A 23,137-nucleotide genomic window follows, 5' to 3' on the forward strand; every position below is an offset into this window, starting at 1 on the left:
ATCGCGAGACGAATCTAATAATGCTAATTAATCTATGATTAAGCAATAATTAGCGAATGGTTAGTGTAGCATCACTGTTGCAAATCATGGATTGAGTAGGCTCATTAGATTCGTCTCGCGATTTACAGCCCAACCATGCAAAAAGTTTTGTAAATAGACTTCATTTAGTACTTCAAATTAGCAAGATTCCTTTTTACTTTAATGCGTTTACGACTTTTTTGCATTTACGGGGTGGGAACTAAACAGGGCCTAAGACTGGTGCCGCATACGGTACTTTAATTGCAAGGTAGAGCGCCACTGCAAATTAGCACCAAGCTTTTTAACGACAGGAACAGAAGAACCTTTTTGGACCTAGGACTTCAGAATTGGGATTATGGAGAAGAAGAGGAAGCTGAAGGAAGAAGGATGGAGTTTTACGAGATCTTAAATTGGAACGAGGGGAAAAAAAGAGGAAAACTGGACGACAAACTGAACCTGCAGAGCTCAGGCTGGTTATGCGCGCTTGTTGTTTTTTCTTTGATGGAGCATGAGAAATGCAGATTGTAAGTAGGCTGCAGGCAGTAGCTGAGGGTTAAGCTCTCACTATTTCTTTTGTCACCAACTTCTCTTTTAATCAGCACTGTCTTGTAACTTTAGGTCAATCTCAGTGCACAGTTTCATGGTACAGTTAGCTAGACTGAAAACTAGATAACTATCAGCCTGTTCGGATGCCTATTTTTGGCTGGGCTGGAGCAAGATTGGCTGATCAGCCCAGCCGTTCAGCTGCACAGGCTCCAGTCCAGCTAGTTACAAGCAACAGGCTGCATGCTATCACCAACAACCTCACTGTCAGTCTAGCCTGCCACATTCAGCGGCTGCACCAGCGGCTGATCAGCCTAGCTAGTTACAAGCAACCGAACAGGCTGTATGGATTTTATGGTGATAAAACTCTCATCACATCTCATGAAACTCCATCATTCTCTCTCCTTGACATGACAATAAAATTAATTATATTTAATACCATAAAACCTCCAGCGGGACTAGCCTTAGTCACCATTTAAACAAACCGGCAAGCACCGTCTTCTAGCCTAGTCGCCGTTTAAATAAATATCGGCCTGCGGCACTAGCGCTAGTGCACTACGAGCTCACAACGCTGCCAACACGTGCGCGCAGGCGCGCTCGCGCTTGATCGGAGCACACCTCCAATCAGATCAAGCGCGAGAGGTCCATCCAAACAGTATTTATTGAATCTGTTCGGTGATTCCAGTTGCTAATTGTTGCTTTTGGCTTTTGCTTTCTCATTCGATTGCCACAGCAGCAGACGAATCGAAGATTGTCTATCTTGTAATCAAAGAGATGATTTTTTTATGTGTCTTCGAATTTTGGATTATTGCTATGTTTCGCAAAAAAAAAAAGATTGCTAAGACTAAATTTCTTGTTTCCTGATACTTGTTCCCCATGAATAAATAAGCTTATGTCCTATATTGTCAAACCAGGCGAGTTCCAAGCATGGTGAAGGGACCACCCCCGAGGTATCCCTATCCAAACGCCACTACATAGGAAACGGCGGGGGCTCAGACGGCTGCCTAACGGAAGCAGCTGGCCCTGCGGCGGGAAGTGACGGAGGCTCGGAGCCGTCGTCGGCTCGGCTCGATTACAGGTCTCGGCTGCGCGCGCCCTGCCGTGAGGCTCGGTCGAAGCGTATGTGGGCCTCCACCTGTGTGTTATGCGATGGGCTACATGTATCGGCCTAGTGCTATATGTGGGCCTTAATCGGCCTTTTTATTCATATGCAGATCGAGTATTTTTTTTGGAGATTTGGACCCCACAGAAATCGGGCCCAAATATTTCGATGGGTTAGTTAAGTCCTCATTTACATTTGCTCAAAATAAAAGTCCTCAATTACAATGGGCTAAATTGTCCTCACATGTGGGCTTCTCTGTTCCAAATACAACTTCGAATAAAATGCACTTTCGGGCTCTCAAACTTTCAAAATGCATATTAGATTCTCAAACTTACTAATTGTGTCATGTAAAATTTAAATCACCATTTTTATATTATAAAGTGAGTATTTCTGCTGATGTGGTACTTGTGGATCCAACTTTTATGTTTGAATTTTTATGCTAAACTCTTATATTTTCGAAATTTTCTCCAAAATATTTCAAAAATTTATGGCCGAATAATTTTTTCAATGTTTCTTATTTATGATATAATATTTTTAATTTTTAATATTTTTGTGTCAGATGAGTTTTATTTTCCTACAATTTTTTTATACTGATCTATCTATTGTATTTAAACATATTTGTAGAAGTAATTTTGTTGTGATCTTTTTGTGTATATATTTTGTATATAATTTTGCATCGACCAAATCATATAATTTCCTATTTAACCGGAACAACTATAATTTTGATCTTATGTGATACATTAGCAAGTTTAAGAATATGAATGTGTATTTTAAAAGTTTTGGAATTTGGATGACATCCCGAACCATGTTTGAAGTCCGGTAGTATATTACTCTTCGTTCTTCTCCACCGCTGGCCTTTTCCAACGGCCGTAGACACGCTGTTCGTTTTGCAGGACAATTCGACTGGCTAAGGAAAGTGACACGCAGCGATTCAGAGCAGAGCCGAAACATCAGTTTCCCAGGGAACACCAGCTCGATGCGTAACAAAGAACAAACACATCAGTAGCACGTTGCAGGAGACATGACCCAGGTATATAAGAGCACTGCCTCCATCCTGGTCGATCAATCAATGGCCCTTGTGTCTAGAGCAGCACTAGCTGGACGATCAGAAACCAAACCAGGCCTAAGCCGGCCAGCGCCGCCGGCCCGAGGCCGGCTGCGCTGGGGTACGCCATGAACGGCGTCGTGCCGGGGGTTGTCGTGGTGCCTCCACCTCCGGAGCACGTCGGGGTCGTCGGCGTCGTGTACGGCGTGGTGGTGGTCGGCGTCGTGTACGGCGTGGTGGTCGGAGTCGCCGGCGTCGTGTAGGGCGTGGTGGGGGTTGGGGACGTCCTTGGAGTCGTCGGCGTCGGCGTGGCGGGGGAGGAGGAGCCGCCGACGGTCACGGCGAGCTTCATCCCGGCGGCGCAGTGGCCCGTGATGCTGCAGACGAAGTAGTGGGTGCCGGGCGTCTTGAGGGGCACCGTGGTCGCGCCGCTGCTGTCGGAGCCCAGCGGGCTGGCCGCCGTGCATGCCATGTACTCGGCCGCGCTCACCTCCACCACCGTGTGCAGACCTTTCGCGTAGTTGAACACTGCGACGACGGTCGACGACCAATAATCAAACAGACTCGTGAGTCTGAAGCCTCTCTCTGATGCGTGCAAGTGCGAGAGAGCTAGCGCGTACACATACCGAGATTGTCGCCGACCTTGAAGTTTTTTGAGGCGGCCCACGAGGTGTAGTCGACGCCGGTGGTCCAGCCGGAGCCGTCGCCGACGGTGTAGGTGCTGGCGGCAGCCGTGGAGGAGCAGGCCACGAGCAGCAGCACTGCCAGAGGCAAGCGAGACGCCAAGGAAGCCATTGAATTGAGCACCACTGATCAAGATTTTCCGGAAGCGGGGTAGCTTTACTCCGGATGGCGTTGCGCCGCACTATGAGCAATTGGGAACTGACGCAGCGAGACGCCGGGAATATGACCCCTATATAACGGCGCCTATCGCCACGCGGAGTTGGTGGCCAATGGGCTTTCACCGCCTGTGTGGGAAGGAATAATATTTCGAGCCGCTTTACCTATGAGGAAATGATACGTACGCTTTCGATGCATGAACAGAGAACGGCGATTATTGTTCAGGCCCTGCCGCTCTGTCGGCTCTACTATCTTGTTGCCACCAACCAATGACAAGATTTCATCATGATTGAGTTTTGAGGACAAGTTTTCCATCATAAGCAACAGGACTTTGCATTGGGTCAGCATGACATCTTGTCATCTGTTCATCGAGCAGGGAGTTCAAGTTCGTAGATTTCGTTGTATGATCTCCGACATCCATTTCTCTGCTGCTTGACTGAATGCTTTGAGTAAATCTTACTCCACTAGGTCTGGAACATCGGATCTTAAACGGGTGGCTCAGATGAAACTCCACCTATTTTATTTACAGATTCCCGGGCTGAGGGAGATATGCATCAAAGACACCTTTATTGCTTTGAGGCTATTTGGTTGGTCTTTTAGGTGCGATATCTTTTCATATGATAATCGGCCAAAGCGAAGTGAATCTGATTGTGTCCGGTGCCGGCGGTGTGGCATCTGATTTTCCCCTTCACATGGAGATCGGCCGGGTTAAGCTACCTAACCTTTTCAAAATGACTCCACACTTGCATTGCATGTCGATCGAGGACGTTTCAGCCTTCAGGATGGCAGGACAATACATATTTTCCATGTTCATGCCAAGGACGTGCATGAGGAATGCTTGAATTTAAACCTACACCAATCAATGAGCGGTTAACATCAGATACTAGGAAGCAGTGTGTGTATATGCTTTCCATCATTGATCAGAGTGACCTGACCTAAACATCGCTTGATCGTTAGGTGAAGGGCAACGAGATTAGACCCTGATTAGGCCACGTGCAGTCGGCGGTTCCGAACGGGAATTCTTCCCGTTCCCGCAACGTTGGATTGCTGAAGCACTCTCCTGGAGTTGATTCAAGCAGATGCTGGGTGTTGGTGGGCGCTGCCTCGACAGCTGCTGCGGCTGAGGCTATCTGCTTCGAACTATTACGGTGCAGGGAGGAGCAGGTCACCCGGCTACAGGATCCGATGCAGCTGGAAGCCACCTTGTCTCCGCCAAGTTACTCCGGTGCCGCGCTCCAACCTGACCCGGGCCTAGGTGCTGGGCCGACGGTGTCTGCGCCTCCTACCGAGGGAGCACCAGTTAGGCCGCAAACGCTGGAGCCTTGCCCAGTCTACGACTTGGAGGACGACACAATAGTGGCAGTGAACCCAACACAGGGCATTGCCCAACCCTGTGCTGATCTTCAGATGGAGACCATGCCATGCGCCTAGGAACCGTGGACGCCCATCGCGTCTAGCTGCGTCGCAGCGGAGGAAGCTGCGAGCCATGAGCGTCGGCTCAAGACTTTCACCGAGGAGGTTAGGCGTCCTATCCGCTCACCTCTCGCACAGAGGCCGGTCAAGACCCGGAAGGATCCCTTCCCTCCTCCACATGGCCATCCCGGGTTGCCGAAGCGCAGCGAGCGCTTGGCAAACCATCCTTTGGCCAGCGTACCTTCCTCCAAGTGTGCGGGGGTGATGCTGATGCGCCACTTCAATGTCATCTCGGAGGTGGCTGCGCCAAACTCAGACTCCAAGAAGGCCTACTCAGAGCTGTACAAGGAGAAGTTCGATGACGACCATTTCGAGGCTGTGAGAGACCTCCTACCGGCGCTTCGCAACTCCTCGACCATGGGCTTCACTCTTGAGTGATGTGCCCGTGATCACCACTTGGGTTGTATTAAGCGTGAGTAGTTTGTTGAGAGTTGGCCCTATAGGGCTTTGTTTGCTTCTTAGCACTAGGTTAGTGCCTAATGTGTTCTGTGAGCTTTTTGCTTCCCGGGTTGTAAATCAACTTTTATTCTCTTCTTAATACAATGATATGCAGTTCTCCTACGTATTCGAGAAAAAAAAAGAACGGAAAATTTGCTGCAGCCGCAGTGATGGGTCGTTCCAGGGTTTTTATTTTTTAAACGTCTATCAAACAGGGTAATGATGCAATCTCGTCTGGTTGCCGGACATGGACTGATTAGTTTGGTTGTACTATGGTCGCCAAAGAAGATAAACCATGACAGCACCTCGTACTCTTTAAAATAGCAACAAATTCTATGTTATATTCCGGATCACACGATCGATCTAGCTACCGGCGTGTTACAGGCCCAGAAACAAACAAAAAAAAGATTTTGCATTTCAGCACACAACTCGTAAGTTCTGTTTCTTCAGTTCAAACTTTCCGTTCTCACTTTCTTTTCTATCGCTTTTTGAGTGGTTTCATCTGTTCAGAATGGAGAGAGCTAGAACGGGGAGCAGCTGAATTTAAGGGTTCTGCTTCCTTCGTTGGATCAGTCAACCCCCAAAGGTGCGTAAAGTTTGTTCCTGATTTTCTGTCGGTTGCTTTTGTGCGGCGGCGCGCCGAATTACTATTAGATATTCAGAACGAATCGCTCGGTTCAGCTTATAGCTCTGAATTGACTATTGCATGTTCGTGTAAGCTATGCTCACTCTTGTTTGGCTTCCCTGCTTTCCGCTGCGGAAAGCATACCTCGCGAGTACTCCTCGGCTCCACGAAGAGTGCTCGATTTTCTAGTCACTGCGATTCCTTTCTGGTTTTATGGTTAAAGGAAGGCACCGAAGCCCAAACTTTGGCCACTACTGCCAAGCAACTTTGAAAACTGAATCCGGGTAAGCTGTGACCCTGTTGGTCTAATGCCTACTATAGAGTACTACTCTCTCTCTACTAGTGTGGTGATCTCACTAGCCAAACGACCTGTGCCCGTGGCCCGTGGGCTGTGCCCGCGTGTCCCCCGCGTCGATGAGCGGCCCATGGCCGGCCCTGCGGCGGCAGGACTCCTGGGTCCGTCTAGTCAAGTCTGACCCACCTAGAGGTTTTCAGTCCGGCCCGGCTGGTTCGCTGTTCGCCTGTTCCGTTCTCTTGTCTTCAGATAAATACAAGATTTGAACTCTTCATTCTGAATGCACATGAGTTAATTGTGGCAGTGCAAAAAGTCCAGCAGTACCAGTTAAAGCATCGAGTTCATTTCCTCACTTCCTTCTACTCTGCCATGATTTTTTGCATGCCATTCAGTCACTGTCCGTTCTAGCTAGAACGAGCCGCGGTTACTGCGTCCTCAGAGATTCAGAGTTACGCATCCGCTCCATCCAACAATTCCATCCGGAGGCTCCGATCCCAGTGCCGCACCGCTTCAGTGAGCAACAGTTGCTCGTCACTTTACGAGCTGAATTTGCTCTCACTTTCTCGTCGCCACTGTTCGCACGAGCCTGCCGCCCACACACTGAGAATGCGATGATATTCTCCCTCGCGCAGGCTGACAGGCGCAGTCGCGCAGTACACACCAACGCTTTGTTCGTTGCAGAATTCAGAGCAGGCAGGCATGCCCTCTCACCCTGAATGGTCCTCCTCTAACCTCTTAAGACTGTTGCCGGGGAACCCATGCACAAGCGCCAACTGCTTTCTTCGCGCTCGAACCCTTTTGCTGTTTTGCAGCCACAGTCCCTCCCCACTGTCGTTAGTTAATTCTGCAATGATTTTTCATAAGATGGGGCGACGCAGTGAAGCACAGGAATCGGTTGAAGGGACCAGTGTAGCTTTATCCCTGGCAATCCCCTGACAAAGTCTTTGATGCCGCGCGCAGCAGCATCAGATGGACTGTTTGCCTTGCCCTACCTGTCGATCGACGATGCATCGCCGTCCAGTAGCACACTACAGACAGGCGATAGCACGCTAGACTGACAGGCCTGTTGAGCAAAATAATACATGTAGCTGGATGCCTGGATGATCCATCTCTTGGTATCGGATGGTATGGTAGGTAAGGCGTAGTATCTGAAGTGTGTTTAACTGTTTATAGTATACTTTTTTTTTAAAGATTTGCAGGAGCACTGCTATGTCATTTAAGATAGGAGAAAAAGTTTGGAATCCTTAAAGTTGCGATATTACATAAAGAGTAAATTACACCCACCATACAACAACTTGTCAGGTGGGTGCAAATTGGTCCAACAACTTGTAAAATACTCAATTTAGTGCAATAACTTGTAATGTGAGTGCAGATCGGTCCAACAACTTGCAAAATGCCCAACTTAATGCAATAACTTGGCAAATAGGTGCATTCACACTCCAAATATTACACAGCAATGTAACTAACGCAAAGTCTCAATAAAGAGTATATTCATGTTAGGACAAATTATTAAGTATTATTTGACCATTGATTTTTGTGCTGTGCCGGCGTGGCAATGTATTTGGCCAGGATAAAAACCCTCACTGTTTAGAAATTAATGTTATGTCTTTACATTAATTATTTTTGTATAGTGATTTAATTTTAATTAAATCTATTTAATTTGATATTCAATACTGAAAAATTCACACTCACTGTTTCCGATATGTTTGATTATATGCACTCTTAAACTAAAAAAGTCAATATGTCGATACAAACTATTAATAACTTTTAGGAGGTTGGTTCATATATTTTTAAAGCCTCATATATTCATTAGAAAGGAAAAATGAGCTAAATCAACAAAAACAAACATGAGCATTGTTGAATACATGAGCAGAATCGCAGAAGAAACCTAAGGTTTCAGAGTCTCTCTTATCGACTTCAGTGTTTGAGTGATGCTAATAGTGTAATTCTAAAATTTGTTTGCATTTGAACTAATAAAAAATTGTGCATAGTTGAAAAGCAACAACCGGATCACTATAAATAATTTCCATTTATAAAATTTAAGAATTTTTTGACGTTCATCTACTTTGCTTAATATGTTGTTGTTGTAATGGTGGTTAAATAATATAATATTTTTAATAAAACAATAATTAATTTATTTTGAGAATAAAACTATTGGTGTCCATTGCGACCCAAAAATCTACCGTCAATAATACGTTCCGACGTGAATATACTCTTTATTGTGACTTGACGTTAGCAAATATATTGTCATGTAATGTTTGGACTGTGAATGCATCAATTTACCAAGTTATTACACTAAAATAAGCATTTTCTAAGTTGTTGGATCAATCTGCACCCAGCTATCAAGTTATTGTACTAAATTGAGCACTTTACAAGTTGTTGGACCAATTTGCACCCACCCGCCAAGTTGTTGTATGATGGGTGCAATTTACTCTTACATAAATAAGATAGAACTCGTACTCTGAACAAAGAAACTTAGACATTTAAACTAAAAGGTAACTCCGGCTTGCCACAGGCCATCCTTCGTTCATTGATCTCTGCTTTGATATCTTGCAAGACATCAGTTGGCGACCCCGCTTTGTGCTCAAAGACACGTCGATTTCGTTCCTTCCAGATGTTCCACGTAGTGTAGATCATTAGCGCTGTTTTAGTCTTCCTTGTTTTCTTCGGCAGTCTGCATACTTGTATGATGTACCAGTCTGCATATGCATTATAGTTTTCCAAAAGAAAAAAAAATCGTTTACTAAAACTGGTTGTGATACATGCTGCCAGCAGCATGAAGATAAGCCTGTATAGTGTTTGGCCACTATTCTGCTTAATACGTGAAACTGAGCCTGATGAGTGCTCAGATTGCTTAATTTCCTAAGCTCAATTATTGTGGCATACGTATCTAACAGCAAAGGCTGCCCACCGGGACACGTACGCTGCCCCCGTCTGAATTTTTATACGGTGTCTTCCAGCCCCAGCCACCGTGGACCTGATGCCGGAAATCCTTGTCATGGTAGCGTGCCATTGGCATGTTCCTCGACTGGAAACGCCATGGCCCATGGGCCACTTAAGAACTAACGATCCCTTTCAGGCGTCGCAAGTGTGCTAATCCTGGGGAACCTAATCTCTGATGTTACTGAGTTCAGCCACGCCCAGAATTCCAGCACGCAGCGGCATGCATGGGCTTCCTCCTATTCTTTACCATCTTGCCTGCCCCTATGCAAGGAGGGAATGTATAATGGAGTAGCCGGTTCAGGACAAGATCCAGGAGTGCAGACCTTGTCTTGCTCTGCGACTTTCTTCAGGCCGGTCCATATCGTTAGGGCCAGGGCCTAGAATTTTCTGCGAGCGAATGATTCCTTGCCCTACTGGGAATATACAGCAGGACTTTATGCGGTAGCTTCGGGGAATCGTTAATGACTTTCAGCGAAGATTTTTTTCTTCTTCTTCCCTTCGAAGGCGACGCATCTCGATGTCTGATTTTAGAAGTAAGAAGATGGAAAATGCCTTGATTGGGTGGCCTGGAAAAAGCCTAATTCTAAAATCTGTGGGGGCCGGTCACATGACCCTTTTGTGGATTTGCGTTGGTAGCCGAGTTCTCAGTGGTCATGCCCTATGTCATACTACAGTTGCTTGATGTGCATGCTAGCTTGTCACTAGTCATCAGTCGTCACTCTAGAATTATTAGCAAGAAAGATAGTAGCTGGACAGAACAGTAATGTAAAGATCATAGCATTTCAAGAACTCAATAATAATCAAGTTTCAGTGAGGGCATAGACATGCAGTTTTCTTTGCCACTCTAATTCCCAACAAAATTCCACTAAAATAAAAAGAAAAGTGTAGTTCAAGGACATGCACAGCACAGACTTTCCACAGTTGCATACTGTTCTTCTGCTTCTAAGGGTGTGTTTAGTTGGTGAAAAAGTTTGAATTTTGGTATTGTAGCACATTTCGTTGTTATTTGACAAATAATATACAATTATAGATTAATTAGGTTTAAAAGATTCAGCTCGTGATAATCAGTTAGACTATGTAATTAGTTATTTTTCAACTACATTTAATGCTTTATGTATGTGTCCAAAAATTCGATGTGACGGATACTGTAGAAATTTTTTTGGGAACTAAACACCCCCTGATCTGAATATATATGTAGCCAGGTTTTGTTTGCCCCGCAAGTGTCAGGCTACAAATCGAAGGAACAGGGGGGTAGGGTAGGACGTGAAACAAAGCTACGCCCTGTAGCAGGGAGAGGTAGCTGGTGCAGCAAAACGCAAAGGCTGGCATATGCATGCTTGAAAGACTTTGGTGTCAGGTGCACCAGTTCGTAGGCATGCACGTCCTAGTAACATTCTTTTCAGTCACAGTAGCCACACTACCACAGTACCGTCGCCCATTGGCTTGTTTGTTTTTACCTCCACTCTTTTAACGGATTCCTTGTCCCTACATGGAAAACAATAGCTTAAATTGTTGTTATACAATTCACCTGTCAGATCCTTGCAACAAGGGCTGTTCATACTTCATCTCCCAATGGCATGATTCCGAAACTGATGCTCTTAACACCAATCAGGGAATTAAAGACCCTATCTCTTGATCATTCACGTCCAAGAAACGACACTTACGGCTGGGAAAAGGACTCTAATCCTACGTGTTCTTGCCCCGATCAGTGCCGGCAGAATGATGTGAGCGAAGGCTCTACTACAGGTTCATCCACACACCAACTTGCATTGCAGACTTCTCTAGAGTAAACGAACCTGACACACGTACGCAAGATCCTTGCGATGATCGATCGTAACATGAGATGATTGCAGCCGGCCACTTTCTATCACCAGAAAAGATTGGAGCTGGCGTGGCCAACTAGTCTGAATAATCCATGCTAACTCTTATCCGGTGAAAGCTAGCATGCTGACCCGTCAGAGGAAAACATTTTTCAGAAGCAAAACTCGTCAGACAAAAGATGGTCCACCAGTTCATCGATCGATCTGAATCTGATCCCCCGTGTGCACACGCAGGAGTCTCGACTGATTGGTGCTGCGAGATGACTGGTTCTGGATACACACAACTTGAGATGCAAAAATATAACTAATAAGCTGGTCCAATCGATACATGTTTACTTGCACGCAAACATGGAACCCGACTAGTACATGCCTGACAACGGCGCGAATTGCCACTTGCCTCAGTTATCCATGTACTAGGACTAGGATCAAATTGTTGTTACAATACATGACACTAGCAGCTTAATACTGCTCCAGCTACTCAGCTAACTGACTGATGATGACCTCGTCGGAGACCGTCGCGACGATCTCGTTCACCGCGGCGGCGATGTTGTCGACCGACGATAGCCGGCATTCATCCTCCATCTGCAACAGAAGCGACGAGATGTTCAAGAATGGCATGGCCGATCGGCTCATCATTTTGCAGCGGCGATGTATAGTTTGCTACCTTGAGGCTGAAGGAGTAGAAGGCCAGGTGGTCGGCGGTGGTGGTCACGTTGAGGTGGAGCACGGTGAGGCCGAGGCACTGCAGCGCCACCACCATCCTCAGCAGCTGCCTGGGCCGCCGCGGCGCGAGCACCTTCACGTTGGCGTGGCTGTCCGCCACGGCCACCTCGATGTCGGCCACGCCGCGGCGCGCCCCCGCGCAGCCGCCGCCGCCCTGATCGCCGCCCGCAGAGCAGTCAGAACTATCGCTCGCGCCGACAGCACCGGTCGCGCCGGTCGAGTACTGAGGGAACGTGAAGAAGCCGGCGAACGGCGGCGCCGGCGGCGTTCGCTCGGTGCAGCCCGCGCGCCGCTTCTGCGCCTCCAGCGACTGCAGCAGCTGCTCCAGCTCCTTGACGAAGTTGATGGCGCCCGCCACGATCGACGCCTGGTCACCCTGCACGCCGTGGCGACTCATCAACAAACGTTACGTTGCAAAGGGTACGTGCCATCCGGTCGCGACCAAGAGCTTGGCGCACAAGAAGGTGCGGCTTTTGATGCGGGGGAGCAGTAGCGCGGTACGCGATCGCTAGAGATTCCGTGACAGATGCAACCAAAGCGGCATGGCGCGGCGAGGCTGCAGCAGATGGCCAGGGGGCAACAAGATTTGACGTCCGTTACAGTAAAAGTTGGGGGGGACAGCAGCAATCAACAATGCGGGGAATGCCAAGCCGTTCGTGCACATGCATGGTGACATGACCCGCAAAGCTCGTGCAGCTAGGACGATGCTTGCCGGAGCCCGGAGAGAGCGCGCATGGCTGGAGCCATGGGGATCGTAGTAGTACGTACCCGCTGCGCGTAGGAAGGCGGCATGACGGAGCGGAGCACGGCGAGGTACTCGTTCATCTGCCGCCGCCGGTTGCGCTCCACGGCAATGTGGTTGCGGCGCTGGCTCTCCATCTCCTCCGTGTTCTTCACCGCCTTCGGGCGCCGTCGCCGCCTCCGCGCCGCCGACGCGACCGCCTTGCCGCGCCCCCCCTGCGCCGCTACCGCGGGCACCGGCGGCGGCGACACGGAGAGGTGGCGCTGCACGTCCCAGCAGCACTCCTCCCCGCCAGCGCTAGGAGCGACGGAGCACGGGCAGAGCGCCGCGTCCCATGCGGTGACCGCACCGGCACCGAGCGGCAGCGCGCCGGCGGCCTCTACCTGCAGAACCACGCCGCCCTTCTCCTCGAGGTCATCAATGTCGAAACCGCATCCCAGCGACGCCGAGTGCGCGGCCACGCCCACCTTGCCCGTGCACGCGAGGTGCTCCTTCGGGAACACCACGGCTTCGAGCGCCATGGCCTGGCCTTCCTCCTACCTAGCAAAGAGTGCAAGACCAGCCTCCTATCTACCTAGTAGGCACGAGCTACGACGAGCGCTCAGCTGGGCTGCCGCCCTCGCCGCCATGACCACGCCACGGACATGGAGCAAGGAGGAGGAGGGGCGACGAGGTGGTCCCTATAAAGGGGGGCGTGGTGGAATAACATGGATGTGCAATGGCGACAACGACCCGGTCTGCCACGGGGCACGGGGCATGGGCCATGGAATGCCGAGGACGGGGAGGAGAGCGTGAGGGTCAGGGCAGAGCCAAAGCCGAGAGGGGACACGTCTCCGCGCATGTCCGCCCTGGCGCTCTGGAAGCACTCACGTTTAGTATGGTTGGTGGCGTGCCCAGGCTCGAGATTAACAAAAGTGTGTCGGCCTCTGCCGTGTCCTCCCCTTGATTATCTGGTGTACGGATGGGGCATTTTTCAAGTAGTGCTAGCTTGATTCTTTTTCGCTTAGGGGTTGATGATGCAACGGTGGAACATTACCATACTCCAGTCTGACTATTCAGTCGATTTTTGTTTTTTTATTTAAATGATGTGATTGCCGATGGGGTGTAAAGAACCAACAGTTAGGCCGCGGCGTGCAGCTGCAAGTCTGCAAGGGAACTGAACAAGAACAGGGGCAGGCGCCCCATCCATCCGTAGCCCCCGTTGCGTGCCCCGCGACGCTGAAAGCTGCACGCGTTTGCACAGACAGAGCACAGTGACATGCTCACAGAGAGAGCGCTGGCGTCGCAGCCGGCAACCACGAGCGCGAGGCGTCTTGCCTCTGCCCCCTGCAAGAGTTCTCCGGTTGAGAAAGCCCGGCACGCGCACCTGCCATCGGCGACGAGCAACCGAAAGCTCGCAAGGAACTGAGCCGGTCTCGTGGCAATCCCGGTCTCCAAGGCTTTTCGGCCCTGAGTTCAGGAGACGATCGACGGGATTCCATGCTCGCTTAGCAGCCGATTGACGCCAATGACGAGCTCCTCCGCTCTCTTGGACGGACACTCATCAAGTCATCAACTTGGCCGAGTACAAACAGTCGCCCTGTTGACTAACTGCCCGTTGCCATGCCATCGTCGCCACCGCGAAAGGAACCGGTCGGCAGGAGCCTCCGTTCGCCTCGAGGGCTCTCGAACGCCCAAGTCTGCCGCGCCTGCCGTAACCGACGGCGCCCAGCCTTGTCCGGACACACCACTCGAGGAACGCGCCGCCGTCACATCGCGAAGCCCCCGGGCCCGGGGGACAGCGACGGCACCGCCGACGGGAGAGAACGAGCGCGGGGCTGGGCGCTGGGCGGCTGGCTCGTGGCTCCGTTCCGTGCAAAGGGAGCCGCGCGAGGAGGTCGCCGGGGTGGCCCCTGCCCGCCCTCCTGGAGGCAAAGGGAGCCGGCGAGCGGGCGTGGGCGGCGTGCCGGCCGGCCCACGCCGGGGCCGGGGGCGTGGCGGAATCTGGAAAGCCCCCTGGTGCCCCGCGGGGGTCGCTCGCGGCTGTTGGATGGCACTGTTGGCGGATGGCCCGACGGTGCATCGGCGCGGGGCTGGTGGCAGCGGCACTGCCGGGAAGCCATGGTGCCTTGGTGGCGCGGGCGCAGTCGGGATCTCACAGGACGCGCGGCCACTGTGCGTGGTGGTGCAGTGCAGGTGGTTACCAGTTACCAGTAGCAGGACTTGCCCGCTGCTTGCTGGTACACGTACACACGTACGTATCGAGTTGCCGGGAGTAGCTGACTGGAGATAGGAATTGACGACGGTAGGGGATCAAAACAAATCGCGACCGCGGGCGGGCTCAATCTTGATCGTGGTTCCTAGAGGCCCACTTTACGGCCCAAATGGACCGGCCCATCCTGCTCCTATCATGGGGAACCACGGCGTTGGAGATGGCGAACGTTTTTTTTTTTGACACAGCGAAACATACCTGTATTAACGATTAAGAACCGTACAAGACATGTAGAAATACAGGTACAAACCAACAGGAATCAGAGGACAGCTGTTTCGACCAAATTGCACAAAAGCCCTTCAAAAACAAAAAAGTTACAGCTAGACCTCTGGACTCAGTGCCAGCCGAATCCTCCAGAAATCGAAGCCGCCGACCACCGCCGGAAGCCGTCACCGCCGTCCGTGGATCAAACGAAACCCCACCGCCAAAGCTTTGAAGAGAGCCGCATGAGACACTCGCCCCAATGGACGAGATGATGCCACCGCTGTTCGCCCATCGGCCGGGGACGCACCCCGAACTTCGAAGATCCTGGAAACAAGCTCGTCGCCGGTGACAACAGCCACCACAGGACAGTCGAGCTTGCTCCACTCTCCCACCATCCACGAAATCCCAAGCTGCACCTCCTTCCTTAAGACTAAAAGCCAGTAGACTCACCTCTCATCCGGGCCGATGAGCCGCCGGCAGGCTACTCCTAAATAGAGCCTCCACACCGGGAGGACCACCTCCACGGGCTCGCCGTTGATGCCGGAGAGAAACACCAACGGGGCGAGGAAGAGTCCGAGAGGACTTATTCCGACGCGCCGCCGCCGCCGTCGCCTCGCCGACGCCGCCTGGACACCGAACCCTAGACGAGCTAGGACCTAAGCTACGCTGTACACCACCCGCCGGCAAGAACCCGTTGATCTCCGCCACCTCCCGACAGCCCCGGGGCCATCGGAGGCGGAGAAGACCGGCGGCCCTGCCGGCGGCGACCTTTTCCGCCCCTCTCAACTGTAGCAGGCGCGAGAGCTTTCGAGAGAGGGCCAAATGCTCCTTTGGAGATGGCGAACGTTGCCGGACAAAGGAACGATGATGCCTCTCCCTTTTGGGCTGTTGGGCTCATTGGTTTTCGGCTTGTCTCGGGTTATTTCTTCTCATATAATACTATTTATTCTATCAGCCGAATACTATTTATTCTACCAACCAAACAGTTTTTTTTGTCTCTGAACAACAATGATGGATGCCTAATTCATGGACGCGATGGCGATGGCAGCGACGCGCTGCCAAATTCAGGGAGAGACCAAACACTGGCAGTGCTGGAGGAAACCAGAAGTCCAGAACATGAAATGGAAGATGAGCACTAACCATGCAAGACTGAAGAGTGAAGAATGAGTCCCGCTGGGCACCTTTTCTTCCCCTCTTCCCCGGTGGTTTTGGCACGATCACCCACCCAATCCAGCCGCGCGACGACGGAAACTAACTTGCAAAATAACGCGCCGAACGACGCTGGACTTCCAGAGTTACGTGCCCGCGAAGCTCGCCGTCCTCGTCCTGCCTGTTTTTTTTTTTGGAAATAAACTGCCTGCCTGTTGTACCCTGCCGTGCAGTACTGCAACGGAACAGCCTGGCCGGCCCTGTGGTTGGTCGTCGTCAACCCTAGCCCTAGGTTCATTTAATCATGCCATCAGTCACAGCCAACCCGCTCATGGCTGAGTTAGCATAGGCTAAGGCCATGTTTGGATGGCTTTGAAAAAAATTTCATGAAAATTTTCCGACCCTTTGACTACTAATTAGAGATATTAAATAAAATTTAATTCCGAAACTACCTTCACAGCTATGGTACTGTAGCAGTTGTTGTAGCTAATGAGGAATTTGACCGTACGATCCGAGGATGATTAGGCACAGTTACGGTAGCATCACTGTAGCCAATTATAATGGAACTTGTCTCATTAGATTTGTCTTGAAAAATTACACCCATCCGTAAAAAGATTTCGCAAATAAATTTCGTTTAGTACTTGATGCATGCATTCGTCTTTTTTGAAAAATTTTACAGGATATGAACCAAACACGGCCTAAACTTCAACGAGAGAACGGCGTCGGAGAGTTCGTCGCGATCCGTTAACCAAGAACCGCCCAAAAACTCTCCGCCGATCGAGCAGGTAAGCTGAGCCTCCCGTATCCTCTGGAACTCTCCAGAAACGCAGAATCTGACGAGGAAACCAGGACACGGGACACGGGACACGGGACACGGGAGTGTGTTTGATTCGCACCAGAAGTGCAGGACACGATCGCGACGATCCTCCATACAGTAAGTCACTGATCTCCAAGCCAGGGTCCCTCGACACGTAGGCCTCGTCGCTCTTCCGGGGACTGTTCGCCTGTTTGTCGCTTGCGCCGCCCGGTGCCGGAGCCTTGCACTCCTCAAACTGTCCAACAGGCGCGCGCCTGTCACCGGCCGCGTGTTGATGGGGGCGCGCCACGGCGTCCCCGGATGAAGCCGCCGGTCGGAGAGCCGCCGCGCGCCTCTCATCCCCGGTCCCGTCGTGCGTCCCTCTCGCTCCGTGGCCCCGACGTGTCGACGACGACCAGGTCGCGCGCGGAAGTGCGTGGTCCTTGCTTGCCGTCTCGGTCGGTGTCGGCCGGGCACGCGCGCGGCCGCGTGTTGATGGGGGCGCCCCACTAGCGAGCGAGCGAGCGGCGGCAGGCTGGCATGCGCAGCTGGACAGCGCGTAGGGCTGGGACGTCGTTACACGGCCGGGCCGACGCCGGGCCCCTGTCTGTACGTGCGTCTCCTTCGTCTCTGTTGCAAGGGGGCCGGCCTGGTGAGATGGGATCTGAGCCCTAGTTCGTGTGATCGGCGGTTCGTTCCTGCCGAGCCTGTCGCGTCAATTGGTTTGGAGCTTGACGTCCACGCCGGGATCCAAAAACTTCGCCCGGTTGATCCATCGCCGGGTTGTATTGGTTTTACACGCGGTTAATTTCACCGCTATAGCTGGGTCTTCAGTCCAGAGCTCACGCGCTACCTATTGCTGCCCACAGCGCACTGGAAAGTGGAAACTCAATTTTCTGCATCTACTCCATTTCTTACAATCGTATCCGTTGATGTTGAGCGTCATAACGAGAAAAATGTATGCAAGGATTGACCTCATAAGAGTTCGGGGCACAGCAATTTTCTTCACTTTTCGGTTGGAATTGGCATGTGATTGAGAAAAAAAACTGTCATTAATTGTTCTTGTTGGACTACATGCTCGATATTCTTACACGGATGATCCTGAGTATGGGTCAGCCAACTCATTGACGAGGATGCAAGATGCTGGAAGGAGGACGTCCTGCATCATTACTGCCATACTCATCACGTGGAGGAAAAAAGAAGATCAGGATCCCCTGGAGATCCTCGGATGACGTTGTGGCATGGCATTGGGAGAAGTCCGGCTGCTTCTCAGTCCGGAGTGCTTATAAGCTGGCTGTGGATACCCGGGATTTAAACTCGCTTCAGGGTGCATCGAGCAGTCACCCGGATGGCCACCGCCTAGTATGGAAGAAATTTTGGGCACTACCAATCCCACACAAGGTACGCGTCTTTGGCAGATCAAATAAGAAGCGAAGGAATCTGGAACGGGAGGATACCCGTGCTATTTGTGGTGCAGGCCCGGAGACAGCGTTTAATTTCATGCTGCTGTGGGTTGTAGGCATGCAAAAACTTTACGTGAAAATATGAGGAAGGCCTGGACACTACCTGCAGAAAGTTTGCTCTATGATTCCGGCCCGGAGTGGCTCCTGCACATCGTAGGCACGGCAGACGTGGAGGAGGTAGCCAGACTTATGCTCATCCTATGGAGGGCTTGCATTGGTTTGTTCGTAACGAATGGGTTCATGCAGAACGTTGGATTCGGGGTGACGTCTCGGTAAACTTCCTAGTTGCCTACTGGGAGTCCCTGTCCTTGAACTCCCCTCCTGGGATGGCTGAGGACAAGGGCAAACAAGCAGTGTCACCGCAAAGCTTGCTGAGGGTTGGCGCAGGCACTCGGGCCATGAAACCATGGGAACCCCCAGAGGAAGATTGGATTAAGGTGAATGTAGATGGTGCATTTGTGGAACAGACAGGAAAGACGGGTGTTGGTGTGGCCATTAGATATCATAAAGGGACGGTGCTCCTTTCGGCATGGATGGTGGTTCATGATGCTAGATTGGCGGAGGAGGTTGAAGCACAAGCGTGCAGCGAGGGGTAGATGTTGGCTGCGGAATGGAACTCTTGCCCGACGATCCTAGAATCGGACTGCTCCACGGTCATCAAGTATCTGGACAGGCCAACGTCCCAGGGAACGGCCTACGGCTTCATCGTCAGTGAAGCGGTGGAGGCGTCTCGGAGGCTACCTAGGGTCATTTTTCAGCATGTAGGGAGAGAGTCTAATGTTTTAGCACATGAACTTGCTCAGCTCGCTGTGCGATTGAATCATAGCGCGGTCTGGAGCGGTCGCTTTCCTGTTTGTGTCGAGCGCTGTGTCGCTCAGGATGTAAACGCTCAAGTCATTGAATTAATCTCCCCCTTTTCGCAAAAAAAAAAAAAGATTACTATGGTTCAAAGGCACGAGTTACCTTTAGCTTCATCCTGTGCGTCCATTCCACATCCAACATACCATAGCGATTCAAAGGAAAAACAGCTATGACTTCATCGTTTCCCAGCCCAGGCAAGCAATATCCTTCGGAGCCCAGGTGCCACGCCGACGCGCCGTGAGGGTCCGCTGTCCACACAGCTCGGATGAGAGAGAAAGAGGAGGGCCGGGCTACCGCTGGAATCCCATGGAGGAGGGGGCCGGCATCATCTTCGTCGCATTGCTCGCGAGCACATAAACCCCATTAATGGCGTGCTGCGGGAGCTCGCGGACCAATCATGCCTCATCAGGCCTATAAACGGCGATGTCGAGGAGCTTCGTTCTCTATGCTTGCGTCAATCCAGCAAGATCGCCAAGACAACCCATTGCTCTAGCAAGCAATCCAATTTCTTCATTTTTATCCCCAAAATCTGCCCTATCCAGTCCTTGCGTTGCTGGCTTGAGCTCAATTGTGCGGCCATGGCGGATGGGAGCGGTTCGGTTACTTATGCTAGACTGAACGATGAAGTCCTAGCTATTTTTCATTGGATTGCCATGGGTCGTTGGATGTAGGATGAATGCATGGGATGAAGCTAAAGGTAAGGCCTGGGAGGAATCTAGGTCCTGCTGATATGAGCAGTCTCACTCTTGGTTGGTTCCTGATAAGCAGAGTTCTACACGCGGTTGAATTCAGATTCAAGCTGGCAGCTGCAACGGCCGTGCAGTCGCGGCTTCTCAACACCCGGGTGGACGGCCAGTCAAAAGTCAAAACTGCCGAACAAAGCGCACACCTGACCGGCGGGCGGGCGGGCGGCGGCTTCCTCCCGCCATACCCGCCGCGCGCCGCGGGATGGCGACCTTTTTGGCGGCTCAACTCCGTCCGTGTCCGTCGCCTCTATATAGCCCGGCTCCACACTGCATGCTGCGCAGACACGCTAGTCAACCCGCCCACGTCTCCCGGTCCCCACCGCCTCTGCCGCGGCGCGCGCAGGGAAAGGATGCCCACGCCTCGCCACGGCCGCGCGCTGCTCGCCGCGCTGCTCGCGTCAGCGCTCGCCGCGGCCAGCCCGCAACCCTCGCCGCCCGGCATCTACGATGACTACATGTCCGGCCAGGTGCACGTCAGCAAGGCCATGATCGCGCTCCTCGCCGCCGTCGTCGCGGTGTTCGTCTTCATCGCCTTCTTCACCGTCTACCTCCGCCACTGCTCCGGCGGCTACGCGCTCAGGCGCGACGACGACCGCGGCGCCGCCCCCAATTTCGACGCCTTCATCTCGCGCTCGCGGAGGCAGCGGCGCCCCCACGGGCTCGACGCCGAGGTGGTCGAGGCGTTCCCCACCATGAAGTACGCCGAGGCCAGGGCGCTGCAGGTCGGGAAGGGCGGCGCGCTCGAGTGCGCTGTCTGCCTCAGCGAGTTCGAGGACGAGGAGCGGCTCAGGCTGCTGCCCAAGTGCAGCCACGCCTTCCACCCGGAGTGCATCGGCGAGTGGCTCGCCAGCCACGTGACCTGCCCCGTCTGCCGCTGCAACCTCGACCCTAACAAGGATACGAGTAGCGACGAAGACGCGAGCTTCCCGTCGATTCCTGTAGCGAGCAGCATCTCCAGCGAAACAGCGGTTGAACGGATGGGTGATGGTCCGCTACCAGTGGCCGGGGTGATCGATGTGGTAACCGAGGAGGAGGAAGAGGAGCGGAGGCAGGAGGCGCTGGAGCTGCAGCAGATAGGGACCCAGCGGCGAGCCATGCGGTCGCGGTCGGGCCGCCGGCCGGCGCCGACGCAGCTCGCCCGATCGCACTCTACGGGCCACTCCCTCGCCGTCCGGCTCGACCGCGACATGGAGCGGTTCACGCTGCGGCTGCCGGAGCACGTGCGCAGGGAGATCGTCGCCGCCGGCGAGCACAGCTCGCAGTTGCGACGCGGGCGAAGAGCCGGGGAAGGAAGCAGCCGCGGCGGCCGCAGCGCCCCCCTCGGCCGGGCGGGCAGATGGCAATCGCTTCTTGCGAGGACGTTCTCCGGGAAGCTCTCGTTCTTTTCGGCGTCCAGGATGACGGTTAGCTCCGACAGGGGAGAAGTGTCTTCCACGTCGTCCACGAGGCTTAGAGGGAAGCGCGTAGCCGCCGTCGATGCCGCCGACGTTCCTACTAAGGCGAGCGTCCGCCTTGACCGCATTGGAGGCAGCGTGTCCGGTGCAAAAGCTGGCGCTGCGTCCGGCGAGGCGGCGGCGAAGGCGGCGGAGGCGGACAAGGAGAAGGCGGTTACGCAGCAGCTTCCGACGTAGAACGGGAACAGCAGATTTGAACGTAGAAACTTGAAAGTTAGTCTTCTTTCACACGCGAAAGAAAATGGGGTTCTTTCGGTCTTATGGGCAACAGGGTGCTGATTTCCTGCTGTAATCGTCCTACTGCTCGAAATGAACTTGAGAATTGAGATGTTCAAAATGTAATTATAATTTTGTACAGCAGCAGAACCATAAGGCAAAAGCCTTAGACATGGCTGAACAAATGTTTGGATTTTCTTCTCTGTTTATGTGTCGTCTGAGTTCTGAAGTTGTGTACTTGTGCTTTACTTTGTACCCCGGATCCGTTCCGTTGCTATGCACTTAAGCAGACTTCTCATGCGTTTTTGTTCATAAGTAGGTACTATGGTATAAGTTCAGATAGGACTCGACATCGCAGTTATCTTTATCTTGCTCTGAATCTTAGTAGTATGGTGTGTATCCGATGAAGTGAATTCACAGACTTCACCTCAAACTATTTGCAATCAATCGAAATAGGTACTATGGTATAAGTTCAGATAGCATTTCGTACCATCGTAAGAAAGAGCTGCTACAACCATTGTATACCAGAAATTGGGAGCGAAATGGTTCAATGGCTAAACAATGTGTAAGTGAAGAAATGCTACAACTGTTGTATTCCAGAAATTGTGTGCTCATGGTTCAGAACCAAGCTGCTGCAGCTTTGTTCACACTTCTTTTCTTTTCTTTTATGGGAGCGTTGCTCACTATTTAAACTTTTGCCTGAAATTTAACACTGTAAAAATCAGTTAATGCTTAAAATATGCATTCCTATCTTTAATTTGTTCCTCTTTTTTCGCGAAGTTGCCTGGGCAAGCATCTTTAATCTGTCCATCAAAACAATTCAACGTACCCCTAAGCAGCAGAGAAGTCAAATGTGAAAACTTAATATCAATTAATCAATTATCTTGTTATCAATCATCGATCTGACTTCCTTCTAGATGGAAAGCGACGGAGGCCGGACAAAATGACAGCAGTTTCATCGATGCGACTCGAGAGGTCGGCTGGAGGAAACGATGACGTTTTTACTTGACTTTTTACGTGCACGCCGTGAAGAAAAAGGGAATCAACAATCAACTACGCAGACTCGGAAGTGCACGCACTCTAGATGGAAAACAGAAAGGCAGCGATTTGGTTAAGCTGTTTGTAACAACAGAGATTTCTTCAGTTTGATCACTAATTTCCGCGCAACTGTGATATTTCACAATATTCATTGGAAGTTTATACACAAATTTGATTCTCTGCCCAGTCGTTCTGAATTTTGAAAACATTTTATATTTACGAATGTTGTCGACAAAAACATGTCTTTGCAAAGCGAGCGGCGGCAAAAACATGAGGCTCAAACAAACCCATGGGCCGTGCGCGCGCTCGTGGGCTGCGTGGCCGAGTGGGCTTCGGTTTTGTCCCAAGCGAC

General features: G+C 51.6%; 3 protein-coding genes across 3 annotated transcripts; 1 reads left to right on the plus strand and 2 right to left on the minus strand.

Moving 5' to 3' along the window:
* Positions 1 to 2,567: 2,567 nt before the first annotated feature.
* Positions 2,568 to 3,651, minus strand: LOC120653813 (blue copper protein-like). Its single transcript, XM_039931489.1, has 2 exons — positions 3,335 to 3,651; positions 2,568 to 3,236 (listed from the first exon to the last, which is right to left on the minus strand). Exons 1-2 carry the CDS (start codon positions 3,501 to 3,503, stop codon positions 2,746 to 2,748), a joined length of 660 nt encoding a protein of 219 aa, XP_039787423.1. The 5' UTR covers positions 3,504 to 3,651; the 3' UTR covers positions 2,568 to 2,745.
* Positions 3,652 to 11,419: 7,768 nt separating this feature from the next.
* LOC120653816 (transcription factor bHLH94-like) lies at positions 11,420 to 13,396 on the minus strand. Its single transcript, XM_039931491.1, has 3 exons — positions 12,634 to 13,396; positions 11,807 to 12,241; positions 11,420 to 11,724 (listed from the first exon to the last, which is right to left on the minus strand). The coding sequence occupies exons 1-3, from the start codon at positions 13,126 to 13,128 to the stop codon at positions 11,617 to 11,619; spliced, it is 1,038 nt and encodes a 345-aa protein (XP_039787425.1). The 5' UTR covers positions 13,129 to 13,396; the 3' UTR covers positions 11,420 to 11,616.
* Positions 13,397 to 20,268: 6,872 nt separating this feature from the next.
* On the plus strand, positions 20,269 to 22,038 carry LOC120653817 (E3 ubiquitin-protein ligase ATL31-like). Its single transcript, XM_039931492.1, has one exon. It carries the CDS (start codon positions 20,428 to 20,430, stop codon positions 21,706 to 21,708), a length of 1,281 nt encoding a protein of 426 aa, XP_039787426.1. The 5' UTR covers positions 20,269 to 20,427; the 3' UTR covers positions 21,709 to 22,038.
* Positions 22,039 to 23,137: the final 1,099 nt, after the last annotated feature.

This window comes from Panicum virgatum, chromosome 1N (assembly GCF_016808335.1).
Source record: "Panicum virgatum strain AP13 chromosome 1N, P.virgatum_v5, whole genome shotgun sequence".
Taxonomy (NCBI): domain Eukaryota; kingdom Viridiplantae; phylum Streptophyta; class Magnoliopsida; order Poales; family Poaceae; genus Panicum; species Panicum virgatum.

What these genes read in the sequence shown, in the direction of transcription:
- LOC120653817 (XM_039931492.1), top strand. Translation starts at nt 20,428, where the DNA reads ATGCCCACGCCTCGCCACGGCCGCGCGCTGCTCGCCGCGCTGCTCGCG.
- LOC120653813 (XM_039931489.1), bottom strand. Translation starts at nt 3,503, where the DNA reads ATGGCTTCCTTGGCGTCTCGCTTGCCTCTGGCAGTGCTGCTGCTCGTG. An exon ending in CAAGGTCGGCGACAATCTCG is followed by an intron (nt 3,237 to 3,334) that starts GTATGTGTACGC and finishes CCGTCGTCGCAG; the next exon opens with TGTTCAACTACGCGAAAGGT.
- LOC120653816 (XM_039931491.1), bottom strand. Translation starts at nt 13,128, where the DNA reads ATGGCGCTCGAAGCCGTGGTGTTCCCGAAGGAGCACCTCGCGTGCACG. An exon ending in CGCCTTCCTACGCGCAGCGG is followed by an intron (nt 12,242 to 12,633) that starts GTACGTACTACT and finishes CACGGCGTGCAG; the next exon opens with GGTGACCAGGCGTCGATCGT. An exon ending in TCTACTCCTTCAGCCTCAAG is followed by an intron (nt 11,725 to 11,806) that starts GTAGCAAACTAT and finishes CTTCTGTTGCAG; the next exon opens with ATGGAGGATGAATGCCGGCT.